At 43.0% G+C, this 15,493-nt stretch overlaps 2 protein-coding genes across 2 annotated transcripts in view; one reads left to right on the forward strand and one right to left on the reverse strand.

Moving 5' to 3' along the window:
• Nucleotides 1-8,788, forward strand: part of gabbr1a (gamma-aminobutyric acid (GABA) B receptor, 1a) — a gene marked incomplete at both ends in the record, with an annotated part of 77,666 nt that extends 68,878 nt beyond the window's left edge. Inside the window, 4 exons of the mRNA XM_080741563.1 lie at nucleotides 368-495; nucleotides 3,757-3,885; nucleotides 6,693-6,836; nucleotides 8,498-8,788. Of these exons, the coding sequence (XP_080597689.1) occupies nucleotides 368-495; nucleotides 3,757-3,885; nucleotides 6,693-6,836; nucleotides 8,498-8,788 (692 nt within the window). The remainder of the gene's footprint in view (nucleotides 1-367; nucleotides 496-3,756; nucleotides 3,886-6,692; nucleotides 6,837-8,497) is intronic.
• Nucleotides 8,789-12,785: 3,997 nt separating this feature from the next.
• Nucleotides 12,786-14,712, reverse strand: tnfb (tumor necrosis factor b (TNF superfamily, member 2); the record flags this gene model as incomplete). Its single annotated transcript, XM_080741575.1, has 4 exons — nucleotides 12,786-13,237; nucleotides 14,041-14,100; nucleotides 14,216-14,273; nucleotides 14,524-14,712. The coding sequence occupies 4 exons, from the start codon at nucleotides 14,710-14,712 to the stop codon at nucleotides 12,786-12,788; spliced, it is 759 nt and encodes a 252-aa protein (XP_080597701.1).
• Nucleotides 14,713-15,493: the final 781 nt, after the last annotated feature.

Consider the following 15,493-nt stretch of genomic DNA (forward strand, 5'->3'; position numbering starts at 1 on the left):
TGGCAGCAGCTCTTACGGAAAGGATTATGATCTTGAAATTCAAATGATGTGGGTCACAAACTGGGCCATCACTCCCTATAACATTGAAGGAAAGATGTCCAGCATTCGTCAAGTGTCACGCGATAGGAGTTCTCTTCTTTTCTTTTGATGTTCACTCCCTCACGTTATATTCCCTTCTCGCACTCAGTCAGTCACTCTGTAGTTGTGTCTTTCAGGATATTTCTTTCTCTCTGTTTTGTTTTTCTTTCCGTACTGTATGTCTCTCCCAATCACTCACTGTTGGCAGCCTCTGTCTGCCTCGCTCACCCACCAACTCACCCATTTAATAATGTATTATTTTAACCCCCTAATCTCCTTTGTTTTCCAGGAGTGGTGTACGGCTACAAGGGTCTGCTGCTGTTGTTGGGTATATTTCTGGCCTACGAGACCAAGTCCGTCTCTACAGAGAAGATCAATGACCACCGCGCTGTGGGGATGGCTATTTACAACGTTGCTGTGAGTGCGAAACAGAATGCCAGCGCACTTTTGAAGCCTAATTTATGTGCTGTATGTGATGGTGTCGTCGGGTGCCAAAAGTAACAGATTTCTGAAGCAAAAACAATCCATTTTCTGCTATTTTGGTATTTTCTACTGCTAGATGACATTTAGAAATAGCAGTGCAGTGTGCATACCGAAGTTGTCACAATTTGTATTGTGTCCCATAATACTGCACCAGGTGTTCTGTTGGCACACAAAATACCTCTGCACACACCAAAGAACACTAACAGGTATTCTGTACATACACTAACTAGCTGGAGCAGAACAGTCATATACTGTATGTATTATAGGCCTAGGTACTGTATGTTTTGTCATCATAGAGTTTCGGTGGAACCTTTGACACATTGCTACATTAGCTGTGACTACAGCTGAGAGCCGATTCTGGTTTATTGTTACATTGACCTATAAGCTAAAGTACATAATAAAACATGAAACACGGAGAAGATCAATAGTGGGTGAAAGTAATGAAATGCCACTGTGTTCTGTCGAATGTTCCCTATACTTCAGGGACAAATTCACTCTGAATGTAAATGTGTCTGCGAAAGAGAAAAGAAGAAAGGCTTGGGGAACAGAACAGCTGTCAGTAGAGAGACATGGGAGCCAAAGAAAGTCTTGCTGACCTGAGTCCACTTTCAATCAGTTAAGCCAGCGAATTACACGATAGCTCATCTTTATTATTGCTTTATTGAGTCGCTGAACTCATTTTAGCTTACCATTATAAGCTATAAGCTACCTGAACTTTTCACCAAGCGGAGGATATTTCTGCAGTTTCATAATCTTTCATCATTTTAACTACACCCTCCACAGTACTACAGCTTCAGAAGCATTCTACTGTATAGGTTCTCGCAGGGCAGAATGCTTTGTGCTGCTTTGTACTATTGCATGTCATTGCTGTCGGGCAGAAACCTGTATCTAAATTTTTCAGCTTTTTATGTTTTTTGTTTGTTTTTTTAAATTAATGCCCAACCTCGTCATACTAGATTTACAAGCTTGTAGATCTGCTATTTGAATCCTGAAAAGTAACATTTTAAGACATATGAGGTTTCGACCAGACAGCAATAATAGGCTAATTATGCATGTGCACAATACTATGAACAGTGAGTTTTAGACAAGGATCACGTTGGTGTATCTTTGGTTAAGATCAGAGCATAGCTGGAGCAGACTTTGTTTTTTATGAACACTTTATCATTTTCAGGGCATATACAGTAAACATACAGACACCAAACCCAACAAAACAGTGTTACCAGACTCGTTAAAATACCAGATTCGGGGTTCAAAGAAATGTACACAACTACAGACGCTAACTGTGAATTCATATAAACAAATACAGTATACATTCAACAGAACATTCACACGATAAAATAAATTAAGTGAACAGTAACGTCCAAGACCCCAGCATTAGAAAATATTCTTCTGTACCACACACTATCCAGTATGTTTTTGCATATTCCAGAAACGCCATGTACACTACTACTGCCCCCGTTTCAAGTCCTTATCATGGGAGCAGCCTTAAAATATACATATTATTCACACAAATGCACAGCACAATCATGGAAATTGTTAAGCAGCTGTTAGTAACCAGTGAATCATCCAGATGCACTTTCTGCAGAAAGAGCTGGAATTACATTTTGTTTTTCAAACGTTAGACACACACGGACAAGCTTGAAAGTGATATAAATTGTTTCCCATTGCAGTGGCTTGCTCAGTGTCCAAGGAGTTAATGTCTCTGGCACGTGATTATGGATCCAACTGGGAAAGATGGATGGAAACGGCATAGAGCGCTCGTTTTCACAGTTATTGTCCACGACACTGCAAGCGGCGCGAAGGCCAGCGGACCTTGGTCCTGCTCTTCGCCCCCGAGCGCCGCAGGCGCGAGTGGCCGCGAAGAGCGAAGAGCGGGGCCAGTTACGAAGCCGTGGTGAATGCAATCGTTATATTTATGCCCAGGCCGTAAGGCCTGGGCAAGCGCACGATAAACGCCATGATAATTGGGTACCGTGCACCTCGCGCGGTCCAAGTGACTACAACGGAGCGCTCCCTACGTCCGGTTCAGCCAATCACAAGCTTCAAAAATGAGTCCGCGGCGTGGTTATCCATCTTTCCCAGTTGGATCTATAATCACGCGTCTCTGGCAGCCTCAAGCCATGCATATGCGGTCCTCTTCTTTAAATCAACAGACTGTGAAATGTTTTCACCACTCCTTTAACAGTTTATTCACATTATTAATTATATGACAGAGTGGTAATGTAATTAACGAACGCATCGACTTACCATTGATCTGTCATTCGCGGTTGTTTATGAGACGGTGATATGTGGCCAAACAAACTCCCTATGTTCTAATGTCATCACGTCGCTGCATAATATGAGACCAGTCTAATAAAACCCAACGTAAATTATGATGACACACACATGCACGCACACATGCGCGCACACACGCACACACATACACACACACACACACACACACACACACACACAGCTGTGTTTATGACAATGTCAATAGTTAATGATATCTGGGGAAATAAAGAACCTCCTTCCTCTTTGCTGAGCTGTGCTGCCGCCGGTCTGGAGATGAGATGACAATGAGGCCGGGTGACTGTGCCACAACACTCATGACTTTTTAATGCACTTTTCACATGGGGCCCCTAATCGGAATGATAAACAGATGCCTTCTGCTTGTATAGATGTGACTCCTCAGCCCAGCCAGCCACCCTGCGCCTCCCCTCTATTTTACACTCTCTCCATCTTTCTCTCCCTTTCTCTCTCTTGCTCTCTCTCTCTCACTCAATCTATCTGTCTGTCTGCTTCTCCTTTTCTCCTTTCCCCTCCTCTAGTCACTCTGCAACCCCTTTATAGTCACTCCATCCTTTAATGTTTTTTGTGTTTTTTTTTTTTAGCCTTGTTCCAACGTTCGTCTTTCTGTTTCTTTATTCCACTGGTTCCCAACCAGCTTTCAGACGAGACCCAAAATATAGTAGATCTGCGATTTTACAACTACGTTGTTTTACATTTAGGCTATGGATTTTTCTTTTTTTTTTTTAAATAAACTAAGTTTAATTCTTTCATTCATTATCTTTCTGAAAGATTTAGAAAAAATATATTTAACTTGTGACACATAAAAATGGGTCCGTGACCCACAACTGTGTCCCGACTCATGGTTTGAGAAACAATACTTTATTCAACCCTCTCTCTCTCTGTGTCTCTCTCTCTCTCTCCCAGGTACTGTGCATGATCACTGCTCCAGTGACTATGATCCTTACCTCTCAGCAGGACGCCTCATTTGCCTTTGCCGCTCTGGCAATCGTCTTTTCTGCCTACATCACGCTGGTGGTCCTCTTTGTGCCCAAGGTACGCCTAACTCTTTGTGTGACACCTTCAGGAACCAGGGCGACAGTGGCTCAGGGGTAGAGTTGCCGTCTTAGAACACGGAGGGTTCCCGAAGGGTTCCCAGTTCGATCCCGGGCTCCCCAGAGTTAGTGTCAAAGAGTCCTTGAGCAAGACTCTGAACCCCTAGTTGCTCCCGGTTACCTCCTTCCTTGCATGGTTTCCTCCGCCATCAGTGTATGAATGTGTGTGTGTGTGAATGGGTGAATGTAATACACTATCTCTGTAAAGCGTCTTGGATAAAGGCGCAATATAAATGCACCATTTACCATGTAACCAGCATTGTCTGCACTGAAATTAAAGGTTAACCCCAGCATAGTGTACCCATTCTGGGGGAACATTCACCAAAAAACAGTTGACATATAAGCTCACTGAGCTTGTAGGTCAAGGTCAGCTATTTTTGGCAGGGATATTGGTGTAGATCGAAAAAAAGAGTGAACCAAATATAGTGCAACTCAGGGCCGTATAGAGGTTGTCTAAGTCAAGACAAGTGGTTAAAGTTCATTATTTCTTTTATTTTTTTATATTTTTTATCCCACGTTTTTTGCAACCCATTTTTCTCACCCGGTGACTACCTAACCTGTAGTCCTGGTTTCCGCTCTCCCCCTGCCGCGCCAGGGGACATTGGGGAGCACCCGGCTGGCTAGGGGGAGGTAGTATAGAAACCAGGACTACTGCATGTTTTTGTGTGAGGGCCTATGCCCAAGGAGATACGGGGAGAACATGCAAACTCACCACAGAGAGGCCTGATCGCCAACCCCACCTAGGGTGTGGGCGCTGATGACGCGGGTGGAGGAACACGCCCCCAGCGCCCACAGCTTCCCCCGGCGGGAATCGAACCCAGGACCTTATAACTGTGAGGCGAAGTGCTAACCACTGCACCACCGTGCCCCTAGGTTAAAGTTCATTATACCTTAGTATCTAGTCTGCAGTGTCTGGTAAGCTAGTCCAGAGATGTTCAACAGTGCTTAGATGCATTAGGCCGAGTATACAAAATAAATGTTGATGGTTGGTTACATCACCCGAAACAGGATAGATCGCCATGTCAAACCAGATGCCATATTTAAATAAACCATTCATTGGCGAGACATTTAGTCCATGCTGCGGCAGTGTATGAAGCTTACTCAGTATAAAGTAGTAACACCTCATCTATCCAATGGCACAATGAGCAAATTAAACAGGATGAATGCTTTGATTCCCTGTTGATGTCAACTTTTACATCCACGCGCGTGTGTGTGTGTGTGTGTGTGTGTGTGTGTGTGTGTGTGTGTGTGTGTGTGTGTGTGTGTGTGTGTGTGTGTGTGTGCATGCATGCGTGTGTGTGTGTGCATGCATGCGTGTGTGCGCGTGCAGGCATGCGTGCGTGTGTGCGTGCGTGCGTGTGTGCGTGCGTGCGTGCGTGTGTGTGTGTGTGTGTGTGTGTGTGCATGCATGCGTGTGTGTGTGTGCATGCATGCGTGTGTGCGCGTGCAGGCATGCGTGCGTGCGTGCGTGCGTGTGTGCGTGCGTGCGTGTAGGGTGATTTTTGTGTTGTATAAGAATATATGGGACTAAAATATTATTTTAGTCCCACATTGTTCTTTTCCGTAGTTTCGACCCAAATCTCTGGACCCACATTTCTGTCCCTCCCAATGCTTCCCCTCTGCTACATTATGCTTCTCTCTCATTCTACATATAGTTTGTCTCGGGAAATTTGCTGAGAGTGGACTGCCCCCTGTTCTTCAATAATAAAAATAAAATAGGCGTCTAGACTCTAGACAAAGGCAGCCTCGGGCAACACAATGGTCACCCTCCCTTCGTTTATTTTTGGACTTCCTCCTTTCCCTGCTCCGTCTGATGCTCAAATTATGCTTAGTAGAGGTGGGACGTTCATGAACGAATTGAGTCTTTGGAACGGCTCTTTGAAATGAACGATGGGATCCGGTTCGCTGTAGGGAGCCGTTCCTTTCTAATGAACAGTGGTGGGAAAAGTACTAAAATTCTTTACTTAAAGGGGTACTGTGACCTAAAGGGGTAGGCCTACTGTCACTTTAAAAAGTAATCTTAAAATATTAGTTAATATTTTTATGATGTCATTGTGGGAATGCGCAATTATAAGCCAATCAAATTAATTGACTGTACATAGACAACTTACTGTACTGGTCATCTTATTATTAATATTATTACTATTATAATTTTGGGGCGTGTCAGCGGGCCTTTAAGTAAAAGTATCAATACTGCAATGTAGAATCTGCCACAAAGTAGAAGTTCGGAATTAAAATGTACTTCAGTAAAAGTACAAAAGTATTGGCTTCAAAATGTACTTAAATTACCAATAGTAGAAAGTACTAAGTACTGCAGAATGTCCCGTTTCACAGGTTTTCCAATGAATAAAATGTAGAAAAATATTTTCAAATGGCAGGTATGTACCTACTGTATATATGTCCAAAATAAATGTAAATGAAGTTATTTGTAATAATAACCCAAATCTATAAAGTAACTATAGTAACTAAAATGAGCCAGTCTTTTGAACGGCTCTTTGAAAGGAACGGATCCCAGAGATCCGGCTCACTTCATAGAGCCATAAATCCCATCTCTAACACTTAGTTACACGGCCGCCGAAAATAAGCTATCTACAAACTCACAACGCGTCACGATCCGATGCGTTGTGATATTATAGGTCACCTACTGTACGTATTTCCATCACGAGTGGCACCGGTGCACGACTGCCTGTCAGGCTTGAGTCTGGTCTTTATTGACTTCCTTGCTGCTGTGTGTGTGTGTTGGGTCAGATGCGTCGACTGATCACCCGCGGAGAGTGGCAGTCGGAGCAGCAGGACACCCTGAAGACCGGCTCGTCCACCAACAACAACGACGAGGAGAAGTCCCGACAGCTGGAGAGAGAGAACAGGGAACTGCAGAAGATCATTCAGGAGGTGAGCCTTGCATTTCTTATTTAGGCCTGGAATTATTGAATGCTTTAACCAGTGAAAAATAGCAGATATACAAGCTCACAGCGCAGCACCGCTGCGAGCTTGTAGATCTGCTATTTTTGAAAAAGTCGTGAAAATGTGTGCAAATCTTTGAATACTGTATATGTATTTTCAAAGCAAACATTTGTAACTCAAATTTTGCTTCTGGGGGGTCCCTGGAACTAAATATTTTGAGATGTGGGTCCGTGGCCAAATAAATATAATTTTAGGGGTCCTTCACATGAAAAGGTTTGAGAACCACTGACATAATAGTCTCTCAAGAACAGATCTACAAGCTCGCAGCGCGGCACTCGGTGCCACGCTGTGAGCTTGTATATCTGCTATTTTTCAATAGTTAAAGCATAAAATAATGATACACAATAATGTGTACCCGTTCTGAATGAAAAGTACCAATACTGCAATGTAGAAATACTCTGTTAGGGTACAGTCACACACCTAACTAGTTCAATGGGAATTCCTGCCAGTAGAGGATTTCTGCAAAAACCATGCTCCATTCTCATTGAAATACATTGGTGGAATGGGGAATCCACTCTCATAGGTACTTTGGTGTGAGCGCACCCTTAGGGCACGGTCACACCAAAGTATGGTTGCAAGCTGATAAGCGGATTCTGCCAATGCATTTAAATGGGAATGGAGCGGATTCTACCATTTGCTGATTTCTCAAAAGATCTGCTCCATTCCCATGGCAGAATCCGCTTATCAGCTGAAAACTAAAGTTTGAAACTAAAGTTTTCAAATACCGTATTTTCCGGACTATAAGGCGCATTTAAAAGCCTTTAATTTTCTCAAAAAACTACAGTGCGCCTTATAGTCCAGTGCGCCTTATATATGGATCATTCATTGACATTGACATTCCCTTTAGCACAGCTCCATCTGTTGGATGCATAACGCAACGGTAGCATCTATTATGTGCGCCTTATAGTCAGGTGCGCCTTATATATGAAAACAGTTTGAAAATAGACCATTCATTGACAGTGCGCCTTATAGTCAGGTGCGCCTTATAGTCCAGAAAATACTGTAATTGTTGTGGAGTAAAAGTACAATATTTGCCTCTGAGATGTAGTGGATTAGAAGTTAAAGTTGGAAGTGCTCCAGCAAAGTAAAAATGCCTCAAAATTATGCTTAAGTATAGTACTTTAATAAATGTTCTTAGTTACTTTACACCACTGCAGGTGAGTGCATACCTTGTTCACCCATGGATATATAAGCACACGCATGCACTAAAACAAGCGCATCGACCTCATTGATTGATTGATTGATTGATTGATTGAAGACTTTATTAGAAGTTTGCATAGGAAAAGGTACAGTTTCATGACAGTACAGTTCACTGGTACATTGGTACAACTTAAGGTCAACTACTGTAAAATGAGATCCAAGAAAGCCTTATGGCTTGTTTACCTCATATAACATTGTATGACAAATAGAACACAGTACTATGCAGAGGATTTCATCAATAGAAAAAACAATCGTAAAACAAAAGACATGAAGATAAAGAAAAAATAAAAGATAAAAGGTATCTACAGTATAAAGGTGGAGGTAAGGACAGGCTTTGTCTTTTACCAGGACAAATGGATCTTGCGTATTGTTTCTTTGCGTTTTCCCAGAAAGAGGAGCGGGTCTCGGCGCTCCGCAACCAGCTGGCCGAGAGGCAGGCTCTGCGCAACCGCCGACGGCCCTCCACAGGCCAGAACCAGAACCACAACACGCCTCCGCCTTCGTCCCAGCAACAGCCGGACCCCAAATCCCTGCTCCCCCCGCCCGGGTACCCCAACCCCGCCACGGACAATCACGCGCTCCCGCCCTCCTTCTCCAACTCGTCCAACGTCTACCAGGCGGACAGCAAGATGACCCGCAACCACTGTCACAACAGTCAGATCCCCCTGCTGTATAAATAAAGCCAAAACCCCTGAGGGATGGAGGGGGGGGGGGTCGTCACGCAGAAGGGACACAAACACAAGGGGACACTGTGACTCACTTGTTTTTTTCCCCCAGTGATGAGCACAATATGGCAATGTTTTCGTATAACGGCGCGGAAGCACAAATCGTCGTTGTGGGGTGGAAACCTTGTATGTCCAAAACCGTTCGCTTTAAAAATGATCTACAAAAATGATCTGCAAAATAGCCGATCTACAAGCAAACAACGCCTCGCACCGCGAGGTGTTGTGTGCTTGTAGATCGGCTATTTTCACTAGTTTTGTGCAATAGTCTTGTGTGATGAACCAGGGCTTTACTTTACGGAAAAACTTACAAATTTAAAACTTGGAGATACGAGGTTTCTGCCCGACAGTGACGAAATACAATAGGCTAATAGGAGTGCTTTACACTTTGCAGCTATTGGGAGAATCACGCAGTTAACACCCGCGCTCACAGTTAATCTCACTTGTGGTGCAACCTACTTGTAAGGCACTGGTGACAGATAAAACAAGAGACAAGCACATCTCCAGCGGGCAGCACTCGTTCACAGCCTTTTTTCAGAGGCCTATTAAATGGACAGATCTCTCGATCAATCCTCTCCTTTGTTGGTTATTCTGTTCTGTTGTAGAAGCTTTGTGTCGAAAGGCTCTTTAAATGGAGAACTTTATGTATGTGTTTGCTATCTATTGCCACCTTTTTCCTCTTTCGAGTTTGTCAACTAGGACTAGTACATGCTGATATTGTTATTGTGTAATAGCTGATCTGTTTTGTAATGGATTTGTCGTTCACTTTGTTTGTTGACTTTTGGAGGGATTCGGTCGCGGAACCTGTTGAATTTACCGAGGGACATAGCCATGTACAGTTCCTTCCCCCAATGTTTCTAATTAAAGTTTAAAAGTATTCTTTGAAGAGCCACTAAATACGCAAAAAAGTGGAATCCTGATTTCACTGAAGAGCGATAATGTGCATTATTCTATAGCCATAAAGAAAAGAGGTCAAGTAAGGGGACAGGTGTGGATATCTGTTGAATGGAGTCTGGACTGTATGTTTAAGTGCAACTTTGTATCTTATAAAATCCAGTCTTATACTAATGTACCAACTTTCAAGTATGAGACTCATTTGGTAGGATAATTTTATCATAACTTGATGTATTATTACATTTTTTTATAGTGTTTGCCAATGGAAAAAGAAATCCAAAACTGTTGATTTTATTTATTTTTTACAAGGCTGTAAATATATAAGAGACAATACAGAATTAATAATTACGCATAATGACGGTCATTTCTTTTTTTATGGATGATCTGCATTTTCTTTCCCACAAGACAATCTGGATAATGTGTGTTCTGAAACCCAGCCACGGCAGTCACAACCACTGCAGTATATTTTTGGGGTGTTTGCCATTTTCTTTCCATTTTGTATGGTACTGTACAACTATAAAACAATCTTATCAAGCAATGACATGTTATGTAAGGGAATCTGATGCATATTTATTCAGCAGTTAATCTGGATGTACTATTTCATTCATTATCCATTTTTGGATTTTAACAATGCTTAAAAACTTAATTGGCAGGTGAGACCTGACACCATGGCAAATACAATTAAAATACTATATTCTTCATTGTGCACTTTAACTGGACAAAATTATGTTGGACTTGTTTTGTTGCTGTTATGATAAATACACTTAAGCTCAGGGTATGGAGAAGTAAGACATAATGTAGTCTCAAGATATAGGTGAATGAAATAGCCCATATTTATTAACTGTATAGTTCCTGGAACAGTGTAATATATGAATGCCGAGATCATTTAAGAAATGTTCTATAATCTTGCACACGTAATGACAAATATAGCTGGATTTGAAAATATTTGTATTCACTCTTATCTAAAATTTTAAATGTTACTATGTTACAGATTCTATGTCTGCAAATTATATCGATACTATGGTCAAATAAAACGATTGTTTTTCACTGGGTTAATGTGTGTTTCATTGTCATCGATCATGTTATTTATAAAGGATTGTTTTCTCAACCAAGTACAGTATCTATGTATCTTCCAAATAATTGTAACTTTAATTCTGTATAATTTGGTACTATGCACCATTTTATGATTTTCCTTTCTGATTTTAACTGATTTAGTCATTTAATGGGATGCCTCTTGATTACAATATTAGTCTCAAAGCACTTAGATGTCAACCACTAGATGTCATCAATTGTTTATTTATTTTCTATTTCAAGGGGACCAACTATGCTCAGTCTCTTATAATTCTTCAGTTTGATTTGCCAGTCACTCCATAAAAAAAACCTCTAACCCCCTAAATGAGATCATTAAAGGATTGTGAGAAATTGCTTTTAACACAATAACCACCAGTGTACAGACCCATGGGAACATAATAACCTCATTAGCACGACAATAGCTGGATGTTTATTGAACAAGAAAAACCATACAGTAATCTCCTGTATAGTGTATACCATCACTGTTGGTCAGAAACCTTGTATCTCCATGTTTGTTTAAACTTTTTGTGTTGTTTTTCTTTTCTTTTTTTTTGTAAATGAATGCCCTACTTCATCACACAGTGAGTGTCACACAAATGTAGTGAAAATAGCAGGTCCATACGCTCACAACACGTCATGTTGAGAGCCGTTGTAAGCTTGTATCGGCTATTTTCACTATATATATTTGAATAATAATACCAAAATGAACTGTTGGGGTGCCCGCTGGCCTACTGGTCCAGGTGCATACCACATAGGCTTTGTGTAGCCTGATGGCTTGGTGGCCTGGTTAGATTCCCGGTCCGGACGACCTTTGCTGCATGTCACTCCCCATCTTTCTCCCCATTTCCTTTCAGTCTACTACTGTCCTATCAATAAAGGCATAAAAGCCCCAAAACAAATCTTAAAAAAAGGGAACTGTTTTAGACACGAGGTTTCCACCCGACAGTGACGATATCCTCTACGTGATTTAGCATGTGACATGATGTAAAGAGCACAGCTGTACTGTACACAACTGACCACCTCCCCACCCTACTGACCCTAGCCTAGCCTCCCCCATCCACTTCCTTCCCTCCCCCTCATGAGGCAGCCTCCTCCTCTCCCTATGCAGCTGACTGAAGATGAGGTATGCAGAAATGGAGGGAGGGGAAGGGCGAGGGTGATGGAGGGGAAGGATGGAGAGGGGAGGGGAGGCGTCACTGGGGAAAACCCGCTCTGGGTTGAGGCTTATGTGGGCCTCCACCTGACACAGCACTCACAAAGACACAAAAAGAAGGAAATTCCCCTCGTCCCGTCTGATCTCACAGAGGAAGTATTTGCTGGCTGCGGAGGCATTTCGCTGTGGCTTTGCCAAATAATAGGATAAGCTTGCTCTAAAGTGTAGGCTACTGTCTAGGCTCAGACAGAGTTGTTTGCCTATTCGAACCGCAGATGTTTGTTTGGTGTCTTGGTGTTTGGCGCCTTGAAGATTCAAACGGTTGTTGTAACGTGACAGACAGTAAACCTAAACCAATACACTTGAGGACATTTCTGCATTTTAATACAAAATTAAGTTAATGTACACATACAAATATATATATAAATATCACTGTTCTGACCAAATAACGACATATAAATAAAGACAATAAATACAAATATTCATGATGATACGTGGAAATAGTGAGTAAATACACAATAAATTACAATAATGCATGAATCTGCACTCTCCAGTGAAGAGCTGTGTCAACACTTGGCTCAGAATGTTTACCCTACAATCTCTGGTCTATATCAAAATGTACAAAAGTGCATAAAATAGTCATAATAATATTCCAAACTGTTGCAGTTTCAAAATATTTACATGAAGGTAATCTCCACAGAGATCTATTAAATAACATGTCACCATGAAGATGAATAAAGAGTTTTAACATAAAACATAGGGTATGTCAATACCACGGCATAAAGTTAGTAACAGCAGTTACTATTGGAATCCTTCCAGACTTCCTACTCTCACGTTTTAAAGTGCAAACACACCAAAAAATGTCTTGCCCCCTTCGGACTCCAGCTCTGCCAACTGGTTGGTCTCGCTCCACAGTCTGTCTCCCTTGCGCAGCTGAAACACGGCGCCGAGGTATATGGCGTTGTACCAGCGCTCTCCCACCCTGTAGCTGTCCTCCTGAGAAGCACGCTGGCACGCTGACCTCACGGCGCTCATCAGAGAGACCTTGCTGCCCAAGGAGTCCGAGTAACGCCAGATCCTGTGGCTGAGCGGCGCGTTGTGCTTGCTTGCAGTCTCCTCGTCGCTGCAGGACACCCGGAAGGATGCCTGGGTGTAGACGAAGTAGAGGCCGGATTGTGGGATAATGATTTTGTTGTCCTCCAGTCTGAACCCACCCTGAGCAAAACCCTGGCCTTGATCCTTCCTCCACTCCACCTGGTTTATTAATACGTTGCTCTCATCATAGCTGCCTAGAAACAGGGGGGAAAAACATGTTTAGATTTTGAATGCAGCCAGGGCGTCACAAGGGAGGGGGGGAGTCCGACTGTGTTACTAGGGCCCAAGGTGGAAAGGCCTTAATTATTTTATACTTTAGCTATTGAAAAATAGCAGATCTACAAGCTCACAGCGCGGCGCCGAGTGCCGCGCTGCGAGCTTGTACAGTAGATCTGCTATTTTTGAAAATGTGTGCGTATGTGTGTAATTTTGCTTCTGGCGGGGGGGAGGGGGGGGGGGGGGTCCCTGGAACTAAATATTTTGAGATGGGGGTCCGTGGCCAAATACATATCATTTTGGGGGTCCTTCACATGAAAAGGTTTGAGCACCACTGACATAGAAACTAGTTTTTTTTTAAAACCACAGAAAGATTTGAAATATTCAAAGACTCGCACAAATTTCCAAGATTTTTCAAAAATAGCAGATCAACAAGCTCGCAGCTTGGCACTTGGTGCCACGCTGTGAGCTTGTATATCTGCTATTTTTCAATAGTTAAAGCTCCCAGGGCCCAGAATTTGGTGCGACACCCCTGAATGCAGCTATTCATGCAGCAGCTACTGTGAGTAATCCACAGGTAGGCCATGTGGAAGTCAGGTATGTTTCAAAATAACAGGCAGGCAATAAATAACTTGTGCAGTCACTTCCTCATGGCCAACCCACTTCTAAATGAGAAGCCGTGCTCAAAGGAGAGAGAGAAAGAGTTTGAGGGGCTGTGGAAAAAACTAGACCATGGACTCATTGTTTGCAGAAAGATAAGTCAAGGTTGACTATGACTCACCCTCTAAATGGATGGCTGCTTTGGATTTGCTGCCAATTCTCCTCAGTGAGTGGTGGGGTTCTAAAGGAAGGGGGGAAAAAAGAACTTGTCTCAAATGATCCGTAAGGGCTCAAAATATCCCATGATGAATTCGATACTCAGCATTTGGGAAAGAGCAACAAGGCAAATTATTCACCTGCAAAAGTTTCGTTCTGCTTTTGCTCCTGTCTTGCTTCTGATTGGCCAGGCCGCATCTGTGACAGAAGGAAAATCAAAGGTCCATGAGTAAATTAATTATAATATAGCACCACTCTTTTTAACCTGCATCATTCTGAATTCCTTCCAATGAAGTTTAAGAGAGAGAGAGAGAGAGAGAGAGAGAGAGAGAGAGAGAGAGAGAGAGAGAGAGAGAGAGAGAGAGAATGATGAGAGAGAGAGAGAGAGAGAGAGAGAGAGAGAGAGAGAGAGAGAGAGAGAGAGGTAACTCAGGTAAGTATTGCTTACCATTGTCTCTGGCCTTCCGTTCCAGTACCAAGCAAACAACAGGGCTCCAGCTACACAAAGGGCCACGATGAGGATGGCCCCGCACACCTTACAAAGCCACCCCAGGCATGACTTCTTCTCAACCACAACCACTGTCCTCTCCCCAAGCCCGCTCTCCAGGTCCCCTGATGTCATTGTGTATGCCACCATGTTGCCTCTGCCACTGAAAAGTGTCACTGTCTGCTGTGTAGAAACCCCTCTGGCAGCTAAATATCTGGTGCAAATAAGCCAGTGTCTTCAAGTGCTTCCAGCATGCAGTGACGATATGCCTATTGTGTTAAGTGAACCTCTGCCAGGGAGGCTGTAGTATTTATGCTGCGGCAGCTGCTTCTACAAGAGGGGAAACTCCAGTGATGTCACGCTGTAAGTGGAGACAGTGCAGCAGGCAGTAGAGCGACCCATGGGCCACGGAGAGACCGCTATGCTGTTGGGAGGGAAAGAGAGCGAACAGAAATCTGTTTCACCAGACTGGCTGCGGTATCAAATGGGAAGCGCTACATTTGAGGATGGGAAAGTGGTTAGTTCCTAGTTTCATGCATTTGGAAAAATAAATAGAAATGACATGTAATTGGCACACGGGTAGGCCTACTCTCAGAGACTCAGACACGCACGCACACACACACACACACACACACACACACACACACACACACACACACACACACACACACACACACACACACACACACACACACACACACACACACACACACACACACACACATTCATGAGTCATGACTAGTGAGTTTATCCAACGAGTTTATTATTCTTCAGGTCACCAGGGGAATGTTGTTTGTCACTGCTGTGGTTTACACCTTAATTTGCACATTCATTCTCCACAAAGTGTGTTTGGGACAGACAGTTTATACACAGTCTGTCCAGATGGTTGGGTCAGCCTTTACTAGCTGCAGTGCTGCTGATGTGACACCTG

Source organism: Nannobrachium achirus (assembly GCF_963921795.1).
Source record: "Nannobrachium achirus genome assembly, chromosome: 2".
NCBI classification, from domain to species: Eukaryota; Metazoa; Chordata; class Actinopteri; order Myctophiformes; family Myctophidae; genus Nannobrachium; species Nannobrachium achirus.